Raw genomic sequence first — 25,700 nt, forward strand, 5'->3', positions numbered from 1 at the left:
CTACTAACTATGAATTAGATTAGGAGATTATTGAGGCAAAAAACTGTTAATGGTTTGTTAATAATGAGAAATTGGACCGTAAAATAAAGTGTGACCAATAATTATGACCTACTAATTCTGAAATTTTATATATAGTAATATAATACTCCATTTAATATAAATGTATGTAAATGTTATATATATATGTGCATACATACAGTACATATATACATATAAAATTAAAATAAAACGTTGTACATAAAACCTAAAAAATATATACAGTACTTGTATTTGTACTGCTGTTTGCAATTATAAACCATTATAACAAAAAATGTATTTTACCATGCAAAACATACCACAATAAATTAGGCTACTTCCAAAAAAACTCCTTTATCTAATCTCAAACTTCAAATTGATTTTGAACATTACTGACAATGAGACTTTCTGCACTTCATGCTTGTCCCTTTAAAATAGCTAATTGATTGTTTTTAGGACCTGCAGATTGTCACAATTGTTGTCTATTGTCTATAGCCTGGTTTGGTTTAAAGAAAAAAAAAGAATTTGTTGTGCAAAACACAGTAGCTTAAGTAATTTGTGGGTGACAAGCAAGTGACTCCAGGTCTGTCAAGGTCTGAGGCTCAATTACAAGCGGAGTATAGAGGGGCTTAAAAACCAGGGAGTTACTGAGATCACAACCACAATCGGTTTGTGTGTTGAGTGAAAAATACTGAATTCTGCTCGAAGGAGGGGGGGTGTGTGTTTCTAGAGAAAAAAAAAAGTTTCTGATAAACGTCAGTTCACCATAACCCACTGGAATGATATATTAAGATACAAAAGTTTCCAGTGACTGCTAGATCAAGGCAGGTTTTAGATGAGAGATCATGTATAGCTTGAAGCTAGGAGCTCTCGTGTATCGGGAAAAATTATTACATGCAAAGGAGGGAGGAAGAGAAAGATGGAGTGAGGGACTAAGAGAAAGAGACAGAGAGAAAGTGTGTGAGAGAGAAAGAGATGAAATGGGAGAGTGAAGCAAGAGAGAGAGAGCAAGAAAGAGGGAAGGAGGAAGAGAGAGAGTACCACCCTTCAGTTGTGTTTAAATGTGAAGCGGAAAATCATCTCTGTGGCTCAGGGGAGTGAAGAGGCGATTCTAGTGTTAGATGAGCGGGTTTGCCGTGCTTAAATCATAGCGCTCTCTCTCTTTCGCTCTTCGTTTGTCCTACAGTGTCCCTGATTCAGGCTTCAAAGTGAGAAGACAGAAGAACTGAGAGTTTCTACAAGACTACAATACCTGGACACGGGGATATCTGGACACCTCACAATGGATGGATTGAGGACAAAGTGTTGAGTTCTCCTACGGCTGTCCCTGAAAGATACAGGTACAGTAGTTGTTTCAGCTTTGTTTTCCTCTTTACCAAGTATCAGCATGCAGAAAACAAATATAACATGTTTTTAACCTTGATGCATGCAAAATGCTTGTTTTTTTCTGTGAAAAAGGAGTGGACTGAAAGATCAGCATGAATACCTTCATCTGATCTCACACTCAGTGATTATTATAGCCTACATTATGAAGCATATGTCGTGAGACCGAATGGCTGGCTCTTTTCATAAGTTTTTATAGTTTTATTGTCTGACATTCAATTTAAGCACATGCTATGTGGATAACTGAAGAAAATGTGACTGCCTAGTCATAACTCTAATTTATGAATATGAATAGGCAATTGGAGACTCAATGATGGAGACAGACTGTCAGGTGGCTGAGGATAATAAACCGATTGGCACTTTCATCTCTAAATGGCCTAATAGACACACTAAGAGGCTGAAAGCAAGTCGGTCTACATGAAGATTGGATCTGTGAGATTTTCTCTGCACTGAAAAAATTGGTGTATAATCAATTTCTCACAAAGAAATTGCTGGTACATTTCACAAACAATTACAAAGAAATGGAAAGCAACACTGAATTAAATGTGAAATAATGAAGTATAAAAACTGAAATAGTAATTTCTTGTAAAACGTACTCAAATAATCGCTTTATTAACAAATTCCTAATCATTTTTTATAGTGTGAGGAATTTCTGTCAGGTTCTCTCAAACTCGCATAAACAATATTTCTATTTTTTTTTCAGATTTAATTAGAAATGGCAGGTTTGAATGCACCTCACGGCATTCACAGCACTTAGGTAGGAATGAATGGAAGAGAGAGATGAAATGTCAGTGTGGGCGTTACTCTGTACTCGCTCTGTGTATCTTCAGAGCAGTGTTGGGATGTCGTGGCTGGTGTGGGTGTGGGTCAGTGTGACAGTCCTGCTGATGTGTGAGGCCACTTTCTATGAGACCATCCAGCAGCACCTGGCACCGCCTGGAACCAACATACAGATCCTTGGTGAGTCCTTCTTTCTCTCCATCTCCTGCCTCATTGTTCACTCTGACATCAGCATGTTTTTTCAGTCTCAGTTTAATCTCTGTAGGGGAAAGGTTCAGGTATTCATTTCTCAGATTGGAATCAAGAAGGACTAAACCATAACCTGGATTAAATCAAGTTTTATCTACTACCTCATTGCATCCCACTTTCAACACCTTAAAAATAAGGGTACATTTATTCCATTATGTTCTCCTTGTTTTTAGTTTATCCTTGCCTTAGTATTACAGTAAATTTAAGCTACTTTAAATCTAGTAGCTCTAGTGCTATAAACTTTAGTGCCCCTATTATGCCATTTCGAATATTGCCTTTCATGCAGTGTGTATGTGTCGTATAGCCGAAAGTGCACGATAAATAAAGTTATTGTCTCCCAAAAGAAAGAATCGACTCTGAACAGAGGTCACAGGATAACACATTTGCATAATGCCTGCCTATGTTCTTCGTTGGCTGCAATAACCCGTCTGCAAATAACTTGACCTGCCCTCAAAAACTGTAGCTTGTTTGTGTAGTTAACATCATGTCGAGAAGACGCTGTGAAAGTAAATTCGTTGTATTTTCACTTCTGAAAAATGAGGCTGCACAGAATCAATGGTTAAAATTCACAACAGTACAAGCCCAATCTTTTTTGTGTTCCCCTCATTTTACTGACGACTGCTTCTCTAATTTCGGGGAGTTAAACGCGAGATTCACAAAACGCTTGCTCTTGAAAGATGGCTCAGTACCCTGTTTATTTGGGCCAGCTCCACTGAATCACAACCTGTAAGTATGACAAAGAGATGTTTATATTTTCTATCGAGCATTCAAAATACAGAACTATGGCAATGGGTGTATCGTTTCCGACACGCGCTGTACACGGTAGACCAATCACAACAGACTGTGCCATCTGACCAATCAGAGCAGAGTAGTTGCTCATGAGTAGTAGGCTCATGGAAAGGAGGGGTTTAAAGAGACTGAATCTTAGAACTGCTTCGGATGAATCGTTTGAGAATCATTGGAAAATTAGGTGACATTAAATGCATATTTTGAGAAAACAAAAACATTTTTTGACCTTTCATGCATGTAAACCTATTGTAGGAGACAGTTCACCCAAAAATGAAGATTCTGTCATCATTTACCCTCATGTCATTCCAAACCCATAAGACTCAAAAGCTAAGAAACAAATTAAGATTCTTTTTAATAGTATTATAATATTTATATTATTATTACTTTAATTTCATTATTTCCTATTCTTTTTGTCCATCCCTTGAAAGTCCACACAACCAAAAATTTCATGCATCAAAAAGAACAAAATTATATTGTAAAAGTAATAAAAATCGAACAGTTTAATACAAATCGTCTAAAGAGACACAATCACTTTATATGATGAACCGATATAATTTAGGCTTTTATTCACATATATACATTGATGCACATAGATAAAGAACATTGAATATGGTAAACAGAAGCTCAGACATGATTGTGTGACATGCAAGAACAAACCTCATTGGTTCTCACAATTCAAGCAAGCATGTCCGAGTTTCTGTTGACCCTATTTGATGTGCTCTATAAATGTGCTTTGATCAGTGTTTATATGTGAATAAAAGCCTAAAATGATCATGACAGAATTTTTGTTTCGGGTAAACTAACCCTTTAAGGATTAACATTAAACTTTCTGGTTTTAATTTCCAATTCCTATAAAGAAAATAAGGGAGCAGCTAATCTGAATTTTCATAATGATAATAATTTAACAAAGAATTTTTAATACTATTAAAGAAAAACAAACAAATACAAACAATAGGCAAACAATACATTCAATTTACAGATAATTAAATGTTTTGTGATATTAGCAATATATGATAGTATATACAGTATTAAGATATTTTATGTATACAGTCAAATGTAAGCATTATAAAATAAAATAAAAAATAAAATAAAATATCCATTACTTACACAAGCTATTTTTGATATCATCTTCTACATGACACTCAAAAATGGAACAGAGTATCTGAGTTTTTAATTTTTTTTGGCTGCTGTTTACTTTGGTTAATCCACCATGGCGGACAATCAAAATTAATTGCAGGTGAAGGTTTTAATCACTGGTTTGTTAGGCAGTGTAATATTAAGAAGCTTAACACAACTTCAACAATTCCTTTTCTTAATTGAATTCTCATAGGTGCAACTCTGATTCAAGAAAGTAGACACACAGGGGATGCATTTCTAGCACAGCGGTTCTCAACATGGCATTGCTGCAGGACCCAGATTTGGACATTTATCAAGCAGCAACCCAACACAGTAGCAGAATTGTTTTGATGGTTTCAAGCTCTCGGTAGCCAATAATTCACGGCACACAACACACTGTGGTCTGTATTTAATGATGTTGGGGTTTGCATAGGTTTTTTCCCCCATGCTTTTCGAGGAGTCAAGCACTTGACACCGAGGGCATGTCAAGTAACTCTGCCTAATTTGGCTAGCTTTTACCATCTGTAAATGTCCAATAAATTTGAATTGGAGTCACTTTTTTAACATCAGCAACAAAAGCATTTTTCCTTCCAAGTTTATAAGCTATATGCTAAATAAGCACAATTATATGGTATTTTTTTATTTCCATTTAACAATGACATTTTTTTTAGTGTTTTCTTTTGTTTTTTATCCCTATCAGCACATGCAAAACACCAGCTGAGAACCACTGCTCTCAGACCTCATGGTTAGCCAAGTTTATAAGCACCTGGAGTTGTGAGAGGAGTTTTCAATAATAGTTCAGGTTCAAAATCCTCAACAATAGCGTAGTCAGGATGTCGTAACACATTAGATTAGGGAACACATATTCACTATTAGTTTTCCCTCAATGAACTCCTAATTTGCTGTTTATTGATAGAAAGTAAGGCTGTATTTTGTAGGGTTTAGGGATCTAGAATATGGTCATGCAGAATAAGGCATTAATACTGTATGTGCTTTATAAGTATGAATAAACAGCCAATATGCATGCTAATAAGCAACTTATTAATAGTGAATAGTGTTCCTAAATCTGAAGTATTACCCAGGTTGCTAACCCTGTGTCCATCACAGTAAAAACTTACAGTTTTTCTTCCACACATCAGGTCAAGAGGATATCAGACATATTTATCAGTATGTAAATCTATTAGAAAATCCTGTTCATCTAATATCTCGGCGGTCTGGGTTGGTTTTAAGGTTCGCCTCAATTGAAACAGAGCACAAATGCTTCTTGTAACCTCACACCTACAAATGAGAGGGCTAAAAGCAATTTGAGACCGTACCACTTACCTTAACTAATCTTGCTAGAGGCACTTTACTGGGATTGGATCCTGAATTGGAATTGATTTTATTGTACAGACTATAGAACAATTACAGAGGTACATGCTATTCCTGATTCAGAGCAGAAGGTCTGTGGAGTTTTGCCTCTGTTGACATCAAAGGCTTTGACTGTTAAGATTTGAACAATTTGGCTTCAATGCCATTCAGAATGTAGATCATGTTAGTAAATCTAGCCCTGATGAAACAATTGAGCTCCAGCACAAGAATATTTCTTAACAATCAAACGGTCATCCTAAATGGAGGGCTATATATTGGCCCACCAGTACTGAGTGCTCTGGGATTCCACTAGCCCAAATCTGAATATCAAAGCAGATAAACAAACTGCACAGATTGGGCTTTTATGAGCTTTGGTGACGTTGCATAAAATTCACATTTGGTGCTGGATGGAATGAATGGACAGAGATTACGTTTAAGTGTCCATATGTTCTCTCAAAAGATGAACAATACTGGGGCATTTAGACGTTTCTTGACTGAGTATAAAAAGAGGCACTGAATAATTCATATTTAAGCCCTCCATTCTGCTCCAAAAAGATGATTTCTCCAAAAGATATCAATTTTGGTAATATTTTCTGCAATACTTCATTTACAAAGGAAGGAATTTAAGATATCAATGTTTTCTGAAACCACATATTCAAAGCCATTTCATTTTACCTCTGGTCTTGTATGAAAAACACAAACAACCAGCACCGATTGTAGCTCCAGGATGCATTTGCATGTTGTAAAAACATCAAGCTCAGCAAACATACTCTCAAACTGTCAATCACGTAAGAAAAAAAATGTTTAAAGGTCAGCCAAACTGACAACATCTGCTCTGCTTTCAAACCTTGTGCGATTATGTTGACATTTTTGATGTAATGACAAGTGTGTGTTCTAACTGTAAATGCTTTTTCAAGTCAGGGTGATATTGTGGCTTTGGAGAGGGTGGGAGTGTGTGCATGTGTGTGTTGTGATACAAAGAGATATTTGTTTAAGTATTGAGTGCTTTGTGGCTGGTAGATTGTCCTGATTATCAGGGTTGACAGGTCACGAATTCTTGTGGTACCGTTGCTTTCAATAAAACCATTAATGTGACTAGTGACCAAGATCACGGCAGGAAATTGCGAATATAGGAAACGGTGTTGTTCTGAAACTGATGAATTGAGCTGCATCCATTGCAAAAAGTTTTTTTTTATACTGAGAATTTTAATTTTGTATTTGAATTTCACTAGAGGTCAAGGTTTATGGGAGCATATGTCTGACTTATGCAGTATTGACTATTATGCAGTATAAACTGCACATATTAATGTGCCAAAATAATGTCGCTTGGCAACTGCAAACAGCCTATAGTTAGAAAAATGAACAAAATGTAATCAATAAGATGTGCAACATTGCGAATACAGTCATAGCTAAAAGGTGTTGAAGAGACAGCATAGATTTCAAAATTAGCTACCACACAATAAAAATATTAAGGACACAATTTTTGATTTAAAGATTATTTTATAAAGCAAATTCATTAAGGAAATGATTACACTAGAAGAAAGGAATGGACGATATATGGTCACTAGCTTAAGTGAGAGATTTTCTAATTGATTGGTATCAGTCAATATTGGATATATATTGTTAACAGTGTTTAATTGTCCATACTTATTTTCTCTGTTTTTATTACATTTAGATTAGCTTAACGCTCATGTAAGGTTCACCTAAAAACTGATAATTTAGTTACACTGTTAAATGTAATCTTTAGCAAATCTTAAAACAATATTTTTTTTTCGTAATGTATATTATAATGTTGTGTTTTCTGAACACAGCCTACTTGCAGCATTTAAAATGATTGATTTAAGTTTTTAGTTTAAGTTTAATTTTTAATTTAGAGAAAACAGTATAGAACTTCAATAATGTTCATTTATCGGTCATCTGCCATAACAAGAAAATAATTATTGATATCAGCAAGAATTTTAATATCGGAGCATCCCTACTAGCAGATGAACTCCCTGAAAAAAACAGAATGCTGATATGCAATAAAAATAATGATTCACTATAGGAGTTGTGGAGTGACGTGATGAACAGGTCAAAACTGTTACCATATTGTGATTGGTCAACACAACTAGGATCACTACCTTAATGCGGGGGAGGGGTTTGAGTGTCCCCTCTTTGGGAATGGAAAAAATTATTGACCAATCAGAAGCCAGGATTGGAACGATCTGTTCTATAATGCTATAAATAATACTTATTTAAATAACTGGTAATAAATTGACATGTATTTAAATATTTATTTAAGCCACACAGAGTCCCAGTTTACAGGTAGAATCACTGCAAAGTACAGTTTTTTCTGGCTTATTGCTTTAATAAATCATTTAAAGGCTGAACAGAGATGATTACATATTATATTTCTAAAAAATATAAAACTTCTGACAAGCATTTTTGCAAAACACATCAAGGAATCTGAAATATCGCAACTATATGCATTGAAACAACATGACCACAGTGCATGGGATTGCATGTTTAAGTTTTTATGTGATATGTGTGTACATTGGCTGCTCTGTGGTCTCAAGGGTCTTGATTTACTTGCTGCGGAGATGCGAATCGATGATTATATGCATTTCAAAATATAGAGATGGGTGAGAAGTGGGGGATAGAGAGAGTGAAAAGCACAGAGCAAGTTTAGAGGGGTCCTATTATGCTTTTTCACTTTTTAGTCAGTGTGTAGTGTGTATGTTTGGGCATAAAAAAGATCTAGAAAGTTACAAATCTCAAAGTCCACTCCAAAGGGAGATATTTTGTTTTTTCCCTTTTCAAGAACTACAACGAATGGCTCATTTGGACTACAGCATTTGTTTTCCGGGCTTTGTGATATCACAAAGCGGCTCATTGGAATATCATTACAAATAATTCCCGCCAACAGAAATTCGAATGGTTGGGGGTTGTGGTTAGAACGCTTGGTTGAGTGAGTGCATCAGACGAGACGATGAAGAAGAAGTGCTGCTGCAGAGTTAGTTCCTCAGAGAAAACGAAGAAGAAGAGCTGCTGTGCTGTAGCTTCAAATTTTCGACAAGTATAACATGACGTAGCTGGGCGCCACGGACAGACGCCGCCGGTGTGCCTACACTCATAGAAAAGAAAGTATTTGAATTTTAAAGACGTGGCGTGATGCTGCGCTTCTCGTCCGGTGTGCGACCGCCTGAAATGCTGTTTTTTTCAGCTCCGTGCCCAACCATCTTTGTTTGGGCTTCCGAAAGCAGATGATGTCAGGAAACAGTGGTTGCAATTAATTTTTTAACTCTGTTCCTGAGCATTATAACCCCAGTTTGCTATTGTGTGCTGCGCATTTTACTGAGGACAGCTTCCACAACATGAGGGAGTACATTCGCCAAAAGCTTTTGTTGAAAAACGGACCAAGGTGCGTGGCAGTACTGAAACATCGTCACACTATCACAACACATTTTGTTTTTCGGAAGCCGGACCTTCATCAAACCCAGAACTAATCGAGCCGTTTGTGTCAGGCTGGGGAGAAAGGTATTTTAATAATGTAAATTATGTGAAAAATTATGCGTTTTTCGAACCACCAAGCATGAGAGCATGTTCTAGTACACCCCCAAAACAAAATCAAGACTTTGTAAAAGAGCATAATAGGACCCCTTTAAGTTTTAATTTAGACAAAAACAAAACAGTATAGAGCTTTATGGTGTTGAGGGGTTTGAGTGCCCCCTCCTTGGAATTGGAATAATATATTGACCAATCTGGAGCCAGGACTGGAACGATCTGTTCTATTCATCTTATTTTGCAACGCAGAAGTAAACAATTTTCTGTGAATGTGCAATACTTCCAATTCATCAGCCGCTAAAGGTAATTAGAAGAAGAACTAGAAGTGCAGTAAACAGTAAAACAATTTGCACTACAAACCAGAGTGTTTAGAATTATGACAATTATTATGACACATTAAAATAATATGATAAGAAATACCAGTTTGCAGTATCAAGCAGTATAACAAGCCACTTTGAACAACTAAAAATAACTGGAAGCAAATGACCCTGCAAGTTTTTGCACATTTAAGTTACAAATGGCCGCATATACTCTTATGTTAAAATAAGGTGGATAATCCTATAAAAAATATTATACTTATTTAAATAATTAGCAATAAATTTTAATTTATTTAAATCTGTATTATAATTATATAATCTATTTTATTATATATAATATATTTTATATATTACACATTAAATTAAATGATATATAGAGTATATATATATATATAAAAGCATGGGTGTCTTTTATCATAGTGCTGTGGCTGATTTATTAAAGCTATAAGTCACTCATAGTCAGTTTAGGTAAAATCACTGTAAAGAAGTTTCTCATGGCTTATGCTCTAATAAATTAAATGCATTAATTTAAAGGGCAAATACAGATGACTATATGTCTATCTAACAATTATAACATTTATACATGACAAGCATTTAGCAAAACACATTGAGAAATCTGAATTAATTTAGCTATATGCATTGAAACAACATGCTTATATAGTGCCTATATAGTGTTTTAATTTTTCTGTGTGATGTGTGTACATCGACTGCTCAGTGGGCTCACAGGTCCTGATTCACTTGCTGCTGAGATGCAAATCGATGATTATATGTATTTTAAATGTAGAGAAGGGTAAGAAACAAGGGCTAGAGAGAGTGAAAAGCACAGAGCGAAAGACAGACGGAGAGACAGACAGAGAGAGGAACGTGTAGCGCATCTCACAGATGTGCTGCCGGCTGTTCTTGCTCTCTGGCTCAGACAGGCAGATGAGGATGGGTGATTCATGAGACCAGGTCTTTATTCAGCACTGACAGCTGCAACAGCACTAAGCAAATTGTGTTTGTCATGCATGCATAGCTGCCATGTTTTAGTGTTATGAGTCTGAATTCTCCAGATGTAGAAAATAACCCATCTTTAACAAACCGAGACCTGAACCAACCCTTTACAAACAAACACGGACACAGTTTCTCGGGCCCATGGGAGACCATCACTAAGTCCAAGGACAAGTAGGCTATTATAAAAACAACCACACCGGAATCGACCTGGGTAGATCAGAGATTTAAAGTGCAAGTGTTAATAGTAGACTGGCAGCTAACTGTATTATGTTGAAAATAACAGCAGGCTAATCTGATAACTGAGATTCAGCTGCCTCTTTACTTTAACAGCAACACAACTGTGACTTATGAGCTTCTTGCTGTGGTTTTAGAGGGCAGATATCATATCAATCTTGTGTAGTTTCTAGGAAATATAGATTGTCTGTCAGATTCCCTTTATTTATTAGGTTCTTGATCAATGTAGCTCTTCCTAGACATGAAGCTGTGAAAACAGTGGCATGCACAGACCTCCGGAGGGGCAGGGGAGTAGTGGCGTTACGAGGGCACAATTGTGGTCCGGGGTTGGGTGGGGGGCTGGTTTCCCCCTTGGTAGAAATCACGGTCCGGGGGCACTTTAGCATCGATGATTAAAGGGGCAGGAGCTCGAGAGCCCCCGGAGCATAAGGAGCCGTCTGCTCTCTACAGCTCTCACGGTACTTTGATATCATACAACGATCGGTCTGCGCACCGCTGCTTCAAGTCGGACACACCTCTTATAGAGTTAGGGGAGGGGCCATGCTCAGTGGCTCTAGTGCATCATCAAGACATGATTTTAGGCCCACCCAAAAAATCCTGAGCACAAAAATGGTGAAAAATTATTTAATGGTCTACCTCCACAATTCAGCACTACATAGGTCACAGTCTTTGTAACATTCTAACATTTAGAACAATTCTCTGAATTGCCTTTACCCGGACTTTAAAACAAGATAAATTTATATGAGGTGTAAAACTGTGTAACATATATAAACCCTTATTTTTTAGTAAACGTATTATTAGTATTAGTATTTAGTATTAACGAATTATATTTATTTTTCTTACTTCATTGGCAAATTAAATGCAAAATCGAACAAAAAGTATTGATATCAATTTGGTCTCTCGAGTAATTCTATCTTGTTTTAAGGATGTTTAGATATGTATACTGGAACGCTAAAAAATACTGATTAAGAAAATGTTTTTTGCAGTGTAGTCTACTGGTCTATGTAGGTCTTATCTTCTTGTAGAGTGCAAGTACTCTACTCAGACTCTTTGTTAAAAGCATCTCCTGTCAGTACAGATTACCTCACAGCTAAATATCTACTAAAACCTCTATTGAAATTAATATTAAATGTTTTATTACTGCTGCTTGACTGAGCATATGGAGTAAAGCATTGTGAACTATTACACCATAAGCACCTTCATACCATGAGAGTGCTGATTGGTTCATACATCTGATTTTTTCTGATTCATTTTGCTGGAAAAAATTTGCATAAAAAGCGGGGTAACACTGATAATAAACTGGAATTAACAAAACTGATGCAGATGGAAAGATTTTAAAGAATCTCATGTTTGTCATTTCAAGATGAAAATCTTAATCCTGAAAAAGAAAGTATAGTGAAAAAAGACACATCATTTGTCTGCCATGTCTTTTTTAATAAAACATTAAATCATATGTAAATCACATGTTGTTTATTGAATTCTTTTAAATTAAATCAATATAATAATAACAAGGTTTCTTTCAGTATAAAAGAAGCATGAAAAAGGAAGATATTTATATTCAAAAAAATGTAGAGCTGAAGTGTGCAATAAAACTTTTTACAAGCAACCACAAATATTTCATTATATTGCTGTAGATGAGATTCTTTTTAGGAGGCTCCTAAAACAAAAACACAAATACATTTTTTGCTGCCTCTGAATTCCCCGCTCAGTGTTTGCGTACATTCTTGTGTTGCCATTATCTAATCAGTGTGATCATGCCATCATTTTCCTCTTGGCTCTACAGTCATTAGTTACATGCCATTTAAGTTCAGTTAATTGGCTCAAAACAACCTGGCACCAGAGCTGAGCACCCATGAAGATGGCAGCCTCCAGGTCACGTACTTCCAGGCCTGGCCCAATGCCAGCCGAGCAATTACCATTGAGATAAATGGGAATCCTAACAGATAACTCTCTTCATGTATCATATAGACCTCTATGTTAGCCAATAATTGAATAAACAAACAGGTCCAACCCCTAACTCACGTCGTTTTAACTTTAACATACTCATTGCGGGAGATCTGGCAATATTTCAAATTCTTCCCAGGTTACAAAAAAGACATGCCCAGATCTCTTTGAATCAAAGCGTCATCTGGTTTCCGCTCTGCCATTAGAGTTTCTTTGAAGGAAATCTCCAAGAGCGCTCAATAAAGCTCAATAACAGAGGTGACGTTGGATGCCGGTTCTCCATCTGCATCTCTAGGTGCCCGAAGACTTCCCTACAAAGTGCCTCTGACAGAATCAGGGCTCGACTGCGGCACGGCATCCTGCTTGTCCTTCTTTGTATTAAATATATCTCAGCGGCATAAGAGAGAAGACAGTCATCTGTGATAATTCCCCCCACACGCACCGATGGATGCAGGCCATGGATGGTAGCTACATCAAAACAAACATGGAATGTGTTTTTCATCTGCTGCAAAACAAAGGTTATCTTCCCGCATGTAAGCCAGCACACACTGACAGTTTAATAGCCTTATATAATGCAGCTCCTAAAGGCACATTATTTTAGCAGAGACGTTCCGTCCATCTCTCCTGCTTCCATCCAATCTTCCTGACAGTGCCAGCTCGCCTGTAGGAACAATGGGAGAGCCGTACAGTCTCAGTCCCTGGGCTGTCCTCCATCTGCTCTCTGTCACACTACTCTCTCTCTCTGCTCCAGACAGCGTTTCTATGAATGCCAATCTGACCTCACAATACCTGAAGCCGTCTTATATCAACTTTACATCAGCCTTATGAGTTTTACTAGACATGTGACATCTATTGAGCAACCTGAACCAAGAGACAGATTTATATTTATTTTTATTTTCTTTAAAAACACAAAACTTCTACACATTATTGTCTCTTTCATCATTTCAAGTTGTTAAACATGCATAGTCAAAGCCAAACATATATTTACTATAAGTGACACTTCATACCGGTCCTCATTGTCAACAATATGGTGCCCAGTGTTGGGGGTAACGAATTACAAGTTACGTAATCACATAAATTTTTTTCAAGTAACTAGTAAAGTAACGCATTACATTTAAATTTCCAACAAAATATCTGAGTTACTTTTCAAATAAGTAACGCAAGTTACTTTGTTTCACCATTTTTTCACTCACACCTCTCAAACTGTCCCTGTGTTTAGAGAAATTGGGAGTGAGGTGCAGACTTCCTTCAGCCTGAGGCTTATCAATTTCACTTTTGCTGTGAAAGGGCCTTTACAGCTGCCAAAAATATAACTTTCCAGTTTTTTGTTATTAAAAAACAAATAAGCAAGCCCAGCCCAGGTGATAAAAAGTTACACACAAGTAACTTAATGCATTATATTCAAAATAAAAAGTAAGTAATGCAATTAGTTACTTTTTTATGGAGTAATGCAATATTGTTATGCATTATTTTTGAAAGCAACTTTCCCCAACACTGATGGTGCCTATTAAAGAAGTATTCACCCACTTAGGAATTTACAACATTGAGGCACAGAAAATGCTTTTGCTTATGACTGAGTGATTAACATGATAAAAATATATCTGTCAATGCAAAGTAAACATTTCTAAATCAATTATAGTTATAGAACACAAAATAAATATTCAGTTTTCATGTTTCATTTTTTACAACATTGAACCACAGAAGATTTGTTGACTTTTTCCTTATATGTCAAAATGAGAATTTCTACAGATTGGTCAAAAATAATCATGTGCAAAAAAAATTAAACCCCTTCAAATCAAGTATTTAGTAGATCCATCTTCGGCAGCAATTCTTATATTGAGTCTGTGGATTTAGATCTGGCCACTGCAATTTTCCCCTTTGTACTTTGAACAACTGCCCAAGACAGGCTGCATGGAGATTGTGAGTGGAGCCTTTTTCAAACCACTCAAAAATTCTCAACTGGATTGAGATCTGGACCAACCCAGGACATTAGCATTGTCATTTTATGATTGAGGTCACTGTCTTGCTAGACAACAAATCTTCTTTCAAAGGTGCAGGTGTCTCACAGATTTGAGTCAGTTCTATAAAAAAATAAAATCGAGCATTTGAAACGTTACAAGTAAACTCAGGCATCACAACATTATAATATACAGTGTGAAAAATTATTAATTTTAATTTACATTTTTGGAGACCATTTTTCACTTCATAAAGTGAGTCTTTTTCTATATCAGTGGCAACAAAGTCAAATTAAGTCCACTGTGATTCAATTCTGTAAAACAATAAAACATGAAAACAAGTGGGTGAGTACTGTTTATATGGCAAATATATATGTTAAATGTCACAAAGAAACCTGAGAACTGATATAATTTGAGCATTTCTTTACATCTGTATGTTGTGTCGTTACATACTTTATCTCAGTCATCTTGTTCTGGTTCAAAGTGTTAATGCTCTCCAGTTCTCCTATGATGCAATAAGCGTAGAACTTAAAGTGACATATTGCCGATGTTGTCATGGCTACACTATACTGATGATATGAAGCTGCGTTCTCCGTTTGACTTGTGGTTTCAAGGGGGATTTGCTGGGGTAATCAAAGCCTTCACAGCACAGTAAAACACTGATCTGCTCTATCCATTAATCTCCTCTAATTGATTTCATATCTCGCAAACGGCAAAAGTTTAATAGGCTTGTTTGTGACATCAGTTTCAAACCAAACATTTTCCAGTGTGCAAGTGAGAAATCTATATTGCAGAAGAGTTCAGGCTGATGTTCAGATATTCAGCAGGGAGGAACAGAAACTGAGCTGCTGATGCATAGCCAAGCATTGCCCTTATTGTTTTTTGTTGCTGTTGTAGTTTTAAATGTATTCTTTCTGTGAAACAAAATTTGACAGTTCCAGAATTAGAACAAATATAGATAGAGCAAAAGACGTGTGTGGAGGACAGTGTGCTGCTGTCTCGCTTACAATTCAACTTTCCTGCCATGGAAATTTTCAGCATAATTTGTGTGTAAGGAAACAAGCCATCCATGATTTGTGAATAATATTCTGGGAATAGCTGATGACAATCAATATATAAGTCCAACATGCCAGATGAAGTGGACAGAATATTGGTTTTGCTTTGTGCACCTGGGCAGATTTGTAAAATATTGCACACACACACACACACACACACACACACACACATATATATATATATATATATATATATATGGCTGCGTCCAAAAGCCTAGGCAGCTGACTTGCTGCCTCGCTGCTTTATGAGGTAATGACTTTGCAGGCAGCGTTTTTGCACGAAGGCACCTCATGAAACTGATTTCGGACAGGCTTTTGAGGCAGCGGAACGGTTTAATGATCTACAACAAAATAGAACGAGTTTTGATGATAACTAAATGAATATTTAAATATTATAATACTGATTTCTCGCTAGAAATAACATCAAAAGTGCAAAAAGTTTGTCAGAAATATACATTTAAACACAAACTGACCACCAAACGCAACTTTCAGATGCCATCTTTATTTTTTTATCTCAACCGTCACGGAATGCAACGCACAGGATTGTGGGATATCAAAGGCAGCGAAGGATACATCTATGCTGCCTTCAAAATTCGATCAGAAGAAGGTACCTCCAGAGACAGAAAGTGAAGCACAATTTGTATTCGGACGTACCTTGGTGCCTTCCTGCCTTGGAATGCTGCCTTTTAGAGCTTTTGGACGCAGCCTATATATATATGTTTCGAAGAAAAAAATTATTTCCCTTGAAAATAGCACAAATCACAGTGGAGCTATAAATATATAGATTATTTTTGGCAGCTGTTACAGAAATATTTTTACAATAATTATTCTGATTTGACCTCGAGATTAGATAGCTTCGATATTTGACCACTATTTATGATAATACTTGGTTACAATGACACTAATAGTTCTTATTTCTGCCAGGAATGCAAAATCAATCGGGAGTTAATGATATTTTGAATAGAATAACGAGACACAAACCTGTACATATTCAGTCGCGTTTGCTTCCATTTAATTTTGATCAGTGCTTCGCTACACAACATACAAACTTTTACTCCAAAAGTGTGCACATTATGCATTCACACGTTTACCTCTTATTTCTTTAAATAGAATAGAACCAGAATTTCTGACTCACAGAAAGACGATTTTCTGCAGATCCATCAGGCAATATTGCGTGATCATAATTCCCACATTACGGTGACTGTAAACTTCTGCGTTCTGTCTAATAATACATTTATGCGTCAGTTTATTATATACAATAAATGCATTAGGTCACAGTAGAGTGAGTTTTGAGCAAAACATTGTGTATTAATCTCATACTGTCACGTGCGCTGACTTTCTGAAAAGCCCTGCATGGATAAAGGCGCATGAACCAGGCTCACGAAACCCAGACAGTCTATATTAAGTGGGAGCGCTGACAGTTAAAGTCCATTTCTGATTTTATTGTTGTTTGTATTGTCATGCTGCAGTATTTTACTCAATAAAAAAATAAGCTATAATTATAATTAACCATATAATTATATGGTTACTAAGGGTGTTACACAGAACCATTGGGTGAAGCAGTCATAGCTGTGCTTTATCGTGAATAAAACACAGCTGTTCACCAGTCAGAATCAAGGACTGGAACTAACGGTTTTATAAATTAATATAAACCAGGGTTATAAAATCCCTGCTCATGAGTCAACTGGCCTGACGTTTTTGGGTTTTGGGCCTAAAATTGACTCTGATTAACGTATATTTAAATTAAATTGAAAATAATTTAAAATACATATATTACTTTCATGTCTCTGACATTCTTTTTTGAATAATGACAATTAAGAATGTCAAAGACTAAAAGGAGACATGATTTTAAAAAATCCAGTGCAAGTGCCAAGGTCTTACAAATGTAATCTCTGTATTCATGTTGCTTTCATTCATTCATCAAACACCATTTTCAATAGAAAAATTAACTGATTTAAATGACAGGTCAAATTAAATGCAATAAAATACAGAATACAGTAAATTGTACTCATTTAGTACTCCGTTTCTGGGGGTTAATCTATTTGACCTGAACTAACCTTGTCTTTTCATAAAAAGGTTAAAATATCTAATATTTTTAAAGACATGCTGGCCATGACACACAATCATAAGGTTTCTTTTTTTAACAAACTACTTCACTGAATGTATATTAAAGAAATTTAAATAAAAGATTACTTACATTTTTAATCAACAATTTCAGGCATTTAATTATCTTTTTTTTCTTTATAGCAATCTGGACAAAAATGTCATAATGATTTCCCATTTAACTAAAGTTTGTTTAAAAAAGCCTAAACGGGTTTAAATCAAGATTCAAAGTACTGAATCTTTTCACCTGAATGAATCAAATAGTGCATGAGATGAGAACAAACTAAATCTCTAAAACAAAACTGACTTTCCAATGCTACATACTGTATGAGAGAGAAGACCATTCAGGACCTTCCATTTCACTAGAATGAACCAGACTTTCAAATGCCACATATAAAGAGGAATATTAGTTAGGTAGTGATTTCTACTTTCAGTTACTTCCCAGTACTGATCACAAAAACAAAAAAAGCATCTCCACTTCTCAGAATCTTCTATAGCAGTTACCAGTTTGAGTTTGTGGCTTGCAGTCAAAAATCACTTTGGGAGATGATGAATAATTCAGAGGGTGTATCAAGAATGTGTTTGTGTGTAGCCTAATTGTTTAAACAGCAGGAGTAATTGAAAGTGTACAGGCGGTGGTAGAGAAAAATGGATTTTGGTCGCCTACAGCTTAATTAATTACACTACACTTTGTCCTCTCATGTCGCTCACAGCCACAAAGACCCAATAAGAGGATCCCCATGCAATAATAAACATGCCATCTCTCTGTATGTCCCTATCATTTACTCTTTCTCGCTTCCTCTTTTGCATCCTCTCTCACACACACTCTCTCTCACACAATTCCTCTTCCTACCTACAGCAGTAGAGGTGGCAAGGCAATTTAACTGTTTTGCATGCGAAAGTTGCAGCCATCAGCCATGAAGAGAGGTAATCAATCAAAAACCGTTGTGCAGGCAGGAAAATGAAAACCACATTGAGAGGAAGCAAAATATCTCACAATGAATTTTAAGCCATTCAACATCACTTGTAGCGTAACGCAGCTCAAGCTCCCAGTGGTCTTATATAGGTATGTTCAGAATTAACCAATTCCCTAACATGAATAAAGTTACATATAAAAGAGAGAAGACCACTCAAGACAAAGCGATTCACTATCATTAATCAGACATTCCGGTGTTACATATAAGAGAGAAGACAAACCAGTTCACTAAAATGAATCATAATTTCCAATTTGTTACATATGAGAGAAAAGACAGCTCAGGATGAACAGATTCACTAAAATGAATCAGAATTTGTATTTATATATACAAAAAATATATATACAAAAAAAGAAGACTGTTTAGAATGAAATTATTTACTAAAATAAAAAACTGTAAATATCTAAAAAAAAAAAAAAATCCTAATCCAATTTAAGTTTGACATTAGGCCACGTTAAGGGTTTTGTATGCACACCATACTAAAGGAGCTCAAAAAAGGCATGAAGAAATGGGGCTTTACATGCACTTATGAATGTAAAAAGTGTGCGTGTAAAGAAATACGTGTCAAAATTGTGATTACAATTTAAATTTAAAATTAAAATAAAGCAATACAGACAAAAAAAATGGGAATGAAATTTTTTTTTGACCATATCGCACAGCTCTACTCATAACACGTCGGAACACAATAAGGGCCCTTTAGAGGGAGCTGGAGAGAACGCTTTAGTGCGTTTGAGGGCAATTCTGAACTCATTTACACGCATAATGACTCGCTTCAGCAAGGACAGGACTTTTTTCCTGTCTGGACGCCACTTTCAAGAATTCAGATTGAGGTAATGAATTCTACAGAATACAGTGGAAATGCACAGAACATTAGTGTGTCATTAACTTGTTCTAGCTGTGGAGTGACAATACAGCAAATTCATATGCGTATTGTTTGGAAGAGAATAAACTGTCCCAATTATAGATAAATTAAAAATGAACTTCTACAGAGATTCTGAGGACAAGTCAAAAGTTAATGTTGAACTGTTAATGATTACTCAAAGCATTAATAGTGGACAATTGCAATGTTTCTGACATTGCAACAGAATATACATGAAATCAATAACAAACGGAGTAAAACTGCAAGCACAACATATAAATAAAAATCAACCTGAAATGACCAGATCAGCACCTGCTGTGTATATAAACAAGTACTTATGAAACCAGGAGTGATGTAACATTTAGTTTTAACATCTATGCACAGTGCTATGTGTCTCAAACTTTAATATAATATTCCCATAGTTGTCTGCTACTAGTACTTTTTTCATGAACTGAATAAATTAGTGTCGAATACAAAGAGTGCTTTTGTTACCACCTTCCACACTGGGGCTGAAGCAATATTACAAAACATGGGACGCAATTTAAAATATTATACATTAATATATTGTTGTAAGCAAATTTACTTGTTCAAAATGAATGTTATGCAATCCCCTATTTCACAGTAAACATCATAAAATTAAATATAATACACTAAAATTGCTTAGAACCTTAGTAGGCGTTGCTGTGAACAACGGTACTGACAGGGGATGGTTGTAATGGCACATGTATTGGCATGTTGACACTGATATGATAAATATGAAGTTCGAAGAAGCTTTGTTTTTTAATCCCCCCCCCAAAATATATATTTATCTTACATTTTACTTGAGTAGAAGTCATAGGGAGGATGGTGCTCATACTACCATTCAAAAGTTTGATTATTTTTGAAGGAATGTAATACTTTTATTCAGCAAGGATGCATGAATCAAAAGTGACTGTAAAGACATTGTTGCAGTTCTTTTGAATTTTCTATTCATCAATAAATCCTGAAAAAAAGTATCACATTTTTCCAAAAACCTTTAAGCACAACTTTTTTTCAACATTGATAAGAATAAGAAATGCTGCTTGAGCAGCAAAGACTGGAGTTACTAAACACAGTCTTGGTGAGAAAGAGATTTCTTAAAAAATAAAAAAAAATCCTAAAGATAGCAAACTTTTGACCAGTAATATAAGATGGTGATTTCATTATTTTAAGTGACAAGTGACAAGTGACATGTGGCCAAGTATGGTGACCCATACTAGGAATTAGTGCTTTGCATTTATCCCATCCAAAGTGCACACACACAGCAGTGATCACACACACACCGTGAACACACACCCAGAGCAGTGGGCAGCCATTTTTTGCTGCGGCGCCCGGGGAGCAGTTGGGGTTTCGGTGCCTTGCTCAAGGGCACCTCAGTCATGGTATTGAAGGTGGGAGAGAGCGCTGTAAAAAGAACTGCAACATTCACTCACCCCACCTACAATCCCTGCCGGACCTGAGACTCGAACCCGCAACCTTTGGGTTACGAGTCCGACTCTCTAACCATTAGGCCACGACTTCCCCACTGGTTTCTATCTGGTTAAACTGATGATGTTACAACTTAACCCATGTTACATCACTCCTCAATCTCCCCTATACTATAAAACATGCTCACATACAAGAAAGCATAAACATTAACAAGATTAACATTTTAATATGCAATCAAGAGCAGTAAATGTTCAAAATAAACCTACGCCACTGGTATAATTTGCAAAGAATTGGAACATATTTTCACAGTGAGAGAAAAACTAATCATGCCAGGAAATTATCAGAAAATCCAAGTCAATTCCCCAGTAAATGTGTACTATGCAAAGACCAATAGATAATAGGAATTAAGCGGAGTTGTGAAATCAGTGTGTTTGAATTAACACATCAGTTCAGTGTTCTTCCCCCAGGTCATGTGAATATTTGTAATGAGAGTTTAAAAGGCCCACTCTGAGTTGTGTTTTGAATGCCCTGCAAGCAAAGCCGCAAGATTAGTACTACCTAAATCACAGCCGGAATGCTGTTAGAGCTTCTCTGATGCAAAATAATTAGCTTGTTAATAATACATGGTAATGATGGTTTACGGGCAAGATGCATGGAATGTGGAATAATTAAACTGGACACTCTCACAAATATGATCTCCTGTGTCCGTAATCACAGTGCAAATGTTTAGACTCTTTTATTCATATTTTTTATTCTTTTCATCTTTTTAAAAGTACCCACAATGGCCATAGGACTCATTAAAGCTGAATATCATGGGATTTTAAAGCAAAATGTGTGGTAAACCATGTCACACCCATAAATAATCATTTCAGTTGTGATATGCGTTATGTTATTTTTCATTCAAGTCCACTGGGAAACTGGAGATAAAATTCAATGAGACACATTTTTACTGAATCTGCATTCTTCCAATAAGACTTCTTCAGGAATACACTGCAAAATTAATTACCATTATTTAATATATATTTAATTACCTAATTATTTCTGAAGAAAACATCTTGAGTTGGAAACTGAGCCCAAAAGGGAGGGAAACTTCATAAATTAGCAAGATAATGAGCAACCCGATCTAGGGCTTGGTATGTGATTAGCACCGTTGTTCTTTATTCAGTACCTCGTGTATTTTAGCACCCATACATTCTCACTCTCACCTTCATGGAGTTACGAGGCCATTATTGCAACCTGAGCTCATTTCTCTCATTATGAGAGGATGAAGGGATTAGACAGAGGTTGTTTGAGGTGTGAATGGAACAAGGAGGAAAAGCAGAGCAAGTGTGTTAGATAGTGTTAACATTGGACAATTTAAACCCGTCGCATTTATACAGCGTGAGTGGGCCGCTTTGATCAGTGTGGCAGTACTGAGAAAAGATTGCTCTGTCCATGAAGACAGGTATTCAACAGGGTTCAGTGGATGTGTATTTTTTAGAAGAAGAGTAGATAACACTTATGTGCTTGAATGCATCCAGATCAGCACAACCGAGAGCGGCTTAATTCGGTTCTACCAGTTCAAGCTCTCATCTCCTGGTTATTCATGCATGTGGGCAGACAATCTCGTCACGTAATTGTGTTTGTCTGAAACACTTCTTCGGGACATTAACAGCAAAATTACTCGGGCCACAAGGCTGTCTGTCTAGGTCTGTCAGGTTGGTGGTGATTACGCTTGAGCATGAGACAGCTGTGTGAAGAGCAGCCAGGTCCAAATGTTTCACACACACGCCAGCCTCTTCTGGAGATGAGATGAGCTCTGTTGTGGAGACTGGAGGATGGTGGAGAGGAAGAGATTAGAAAGAGGACACGGAAACGCTCACACACAAATCACATACTGATCAACAAGATAGACTCGACTATTTTAGCTGCACCCATTGCAGACAGACACAAGATTTACAGGACCGAAATTCGACATTGCACCTCACAGTGAGGTCGATAAAAAATGGTTTACGGTGTCCTGTTCTGTGTAAAAACTCAACTGCTTTGCACAGACCTGAATTCCAATAAACACCTTTGAGAATCTGAAAAGGGAGCGAATCAACACAGCCGTGATCTAGTGGAAAGCTTTTCTAGATGAGTGTAAGCTGTTATAGAAGCAAAGGGAGGATCACCATCTATTAATACTTGTGGTGCTGAAATTAAAATGTTCAACAAGTACATACGTGTCATGTACTTCAAACCTGACGGGGAACTTGCTTTTGAGTAAATGGATTTCAGATGGAACTTCAAAAAGAATTCTAATTGTTCCTAACTTGTTACTTGTACCTAATACGCTGTGGCACAAACCATACATCCACATATCTAAAGTTAGTCAGGCCAGTTGACTCATGAGCAGATCACCTACTTTAAACTGAATATTCAATAATCAACCCAATCGCATGGCAATAAAACAAACTCATACATTTTTATACCAGTGGAAAACAACAAAAGTTGCCAAAAGCCACTCTTTTCCATACACTGGAAAGTAAAGTGATCACTAGATGTTGATGTCATGTTCAGTTGCAATTTTGTTGGGTTTATTAGGGCCCAAGCCCCTAGGGGGCGAAGGGCTCTTTTGTTTTCCTTAGGCTTATTCTTTTTTTTATCTCTATTATTATTATTAGGGCCCAAGCCACTAGGGGTGCAGAGCCCTATTGTTTTTTAAGGATTATTTAGTTTTTTTCCAGATTATCCGGGGTTTTTTGGGGGCCTTAACATGCTCAAAAACTCACGAAAATTGGCACACACATTGGAATCTGCGGTCATTAGGACACCGCAGAGGCTGGGACCCGGGCGTGGCACAGGGGCTCTACAGCGCCCCTGGAATGCAGTCAGAAACCTTACTGCATATCTCATATATACTTGCACGTATACCTATGAAATTCTGTACACATATAGACCTCATTGAAATCAGCCTCTTATTTTTTACCTGATTTACTTCAAAATTCATCAGAATAATGTCAAAACACGGCAGATGTAAAACTACGAAAGTATTCTTGATATCTTAAATACTTTTGCCATGGCAATGTGTCAAACTTGAATATTCTTTTCAGGTGTTTTAAGGCACTTAACATACTTAGAATTTCATGAAACTCGACACACATCAGTATTAATGATAGTTAGATGCTGAAAAAAGCTCAGGATTTGGGGAGCTCAGGAGCTCTACAGCACTACCTTTTGACAAAAAGTGTGGGGGGGGGTTAGTTTTTCATACAGTCACCAAAGTCAGCACATATATTGTTCTCATAAAGCCGGACAACTTTCTAATTTAGTCATTAGCTACGACCAACAGGAAGTTGGCTATTTTGGTTTGAATGTGGATTTTTGGAAAAATCAGGCTGTGAATTAGTGCATACTCCTCCCAGGAGAATCACGCAATTCACACCAAACTATGTCAACATGATGCCAAGATACTGAAGATGCTAAATTACTATGGCATTTTTTAAAGTAACAGTAAAAAAGCTAAAAGTAATTTTCTTATATCTTTAAAGTGCATTATCCAAACACTTCAAAAAAAAAAAATTTACATACGGAGAACAAGTCATTCAGGGACAAAATTTTTTTTTAAACTACCAGACATTTCAGCTGACAGATGAAGGTTGTAATACTAAGATTGTTCACCAGATATAGGATAAGAAATGTTTTAAGCCAGATAATTTACTGCTCAGTTAAATTAGTTCGCATGACAAACAAATACATAAAATAAGTTATTTATATAATTATTTCAAAATCTTTGTACATCATAAAAAATGTGGTAATACTTTACAATAAAGTCTCATTTGTTAACATTAGTGAATGCATTAACTAACATTAACTAACAATGAACAATATATTTTACAGCATTTATTGATCTTTTTTAATGTTAGTTAACAAAAATGTTCATGTTCATGTTAATTCACAGTACATTAATGTTAACAGATACAACTTTAAATTGTAATAATGTATTAGTAAGTTTTGAACTTAATATGAACTAACATTAATAAACTCTATATAATTATTGTTCATGTTAACTAATATTGTTGATGTTAAAAAATGAAACTGTATAGTAAAGTGTTACCAAAGATTTATGTATTGGTCTCTCTGTCTGTGTGTGTGTGTGTGTGTGTGTGTCTTTTTCACACTCTTGACATTATAGTGTAACCCTTTCATTACTGTAACCATTTAGTGAATGCATTAACTAACATTAACTAACAATGAACAATATATTTTACAGCATTTATTAATCTTTTTTAATGTTAGTTAACAAAAATGTTCATGTTCATGTTAATTCACAGTACATTAATGTTAACAGATACAACTTTAAATTGTAATAATGTATTAGTAAGTTTTGAACTTAATATGAACTAACATTAATAAACTCTATATAATTATTGTTCATGTTAACTAATATTGTTGATGTTAAAAAATGAAACTGTATAGTAAAGTGTTACCAAAGATTTATGTATTGGTCTCTCTGTCTGTGTGTGTGTGTGTGTGTGTGTCTTTTTCACACTCTTGACATTATAGTGTAACCCTTTCATTACTGTAACCATTAAAACCAGACTGCCAGAGGGTTACTGTAAATGCATGTTCAT

General features: G+C 36.0%; 1 protein-coding gene across 4 annotated transcripts in view; it reads left to right on the forward strand.

Annotated features, from left to right (window-relative positions):
* Nucleotides 1–1,070: 1,070 nt before the first annotated feature.
* Nucleotides 1,071–25,700, forward strand: part of LOC107563677 (protein FAM19A1-like) — a 53,863-nt gene continuing 29,233 nt past the window's right edge. For 3 of the 4 annotated variants that reach the window (XM_016248611.1, XM_016248615.1, XM_016248613.1), the window contains exons 1-2: nt 1,071–1,355; nt 2,229–2,358. In XM_016248611.1, the coding sequence (XP_016104097.1) occupies nt 2,241–2,358 (118 nt within the window). In that variant the 5' untranslated portion in view covers nt 1,071–1,355; nt 2,229–2,240. The remainder of the gene's footprint in view (nt 1,356–2,228; nt 2,359–25,700) is intronic. The other variant, XM_016248612.1, reaches the window with a different exon arrangement.

This window comes from Sinocyclocheilus grahami, unplaced genomic scaffold (assembly GCF_001515645.1).
Source record: "Sinocyclocheilus grahami isolate Dianchi unplaced genomic scaffold, SAMN03320097.WGS_v1.1 scaffold885.1, whole genome shotgun sequence".
In the NCBI taxonomy this organism is placed as follows: Eukaryota; Metazoa; Chordata; class Actinopteri; order Cypriniformes; family Cyprinidae; genus Sinocyclocheilus; species Sinocyclocheilus grahami.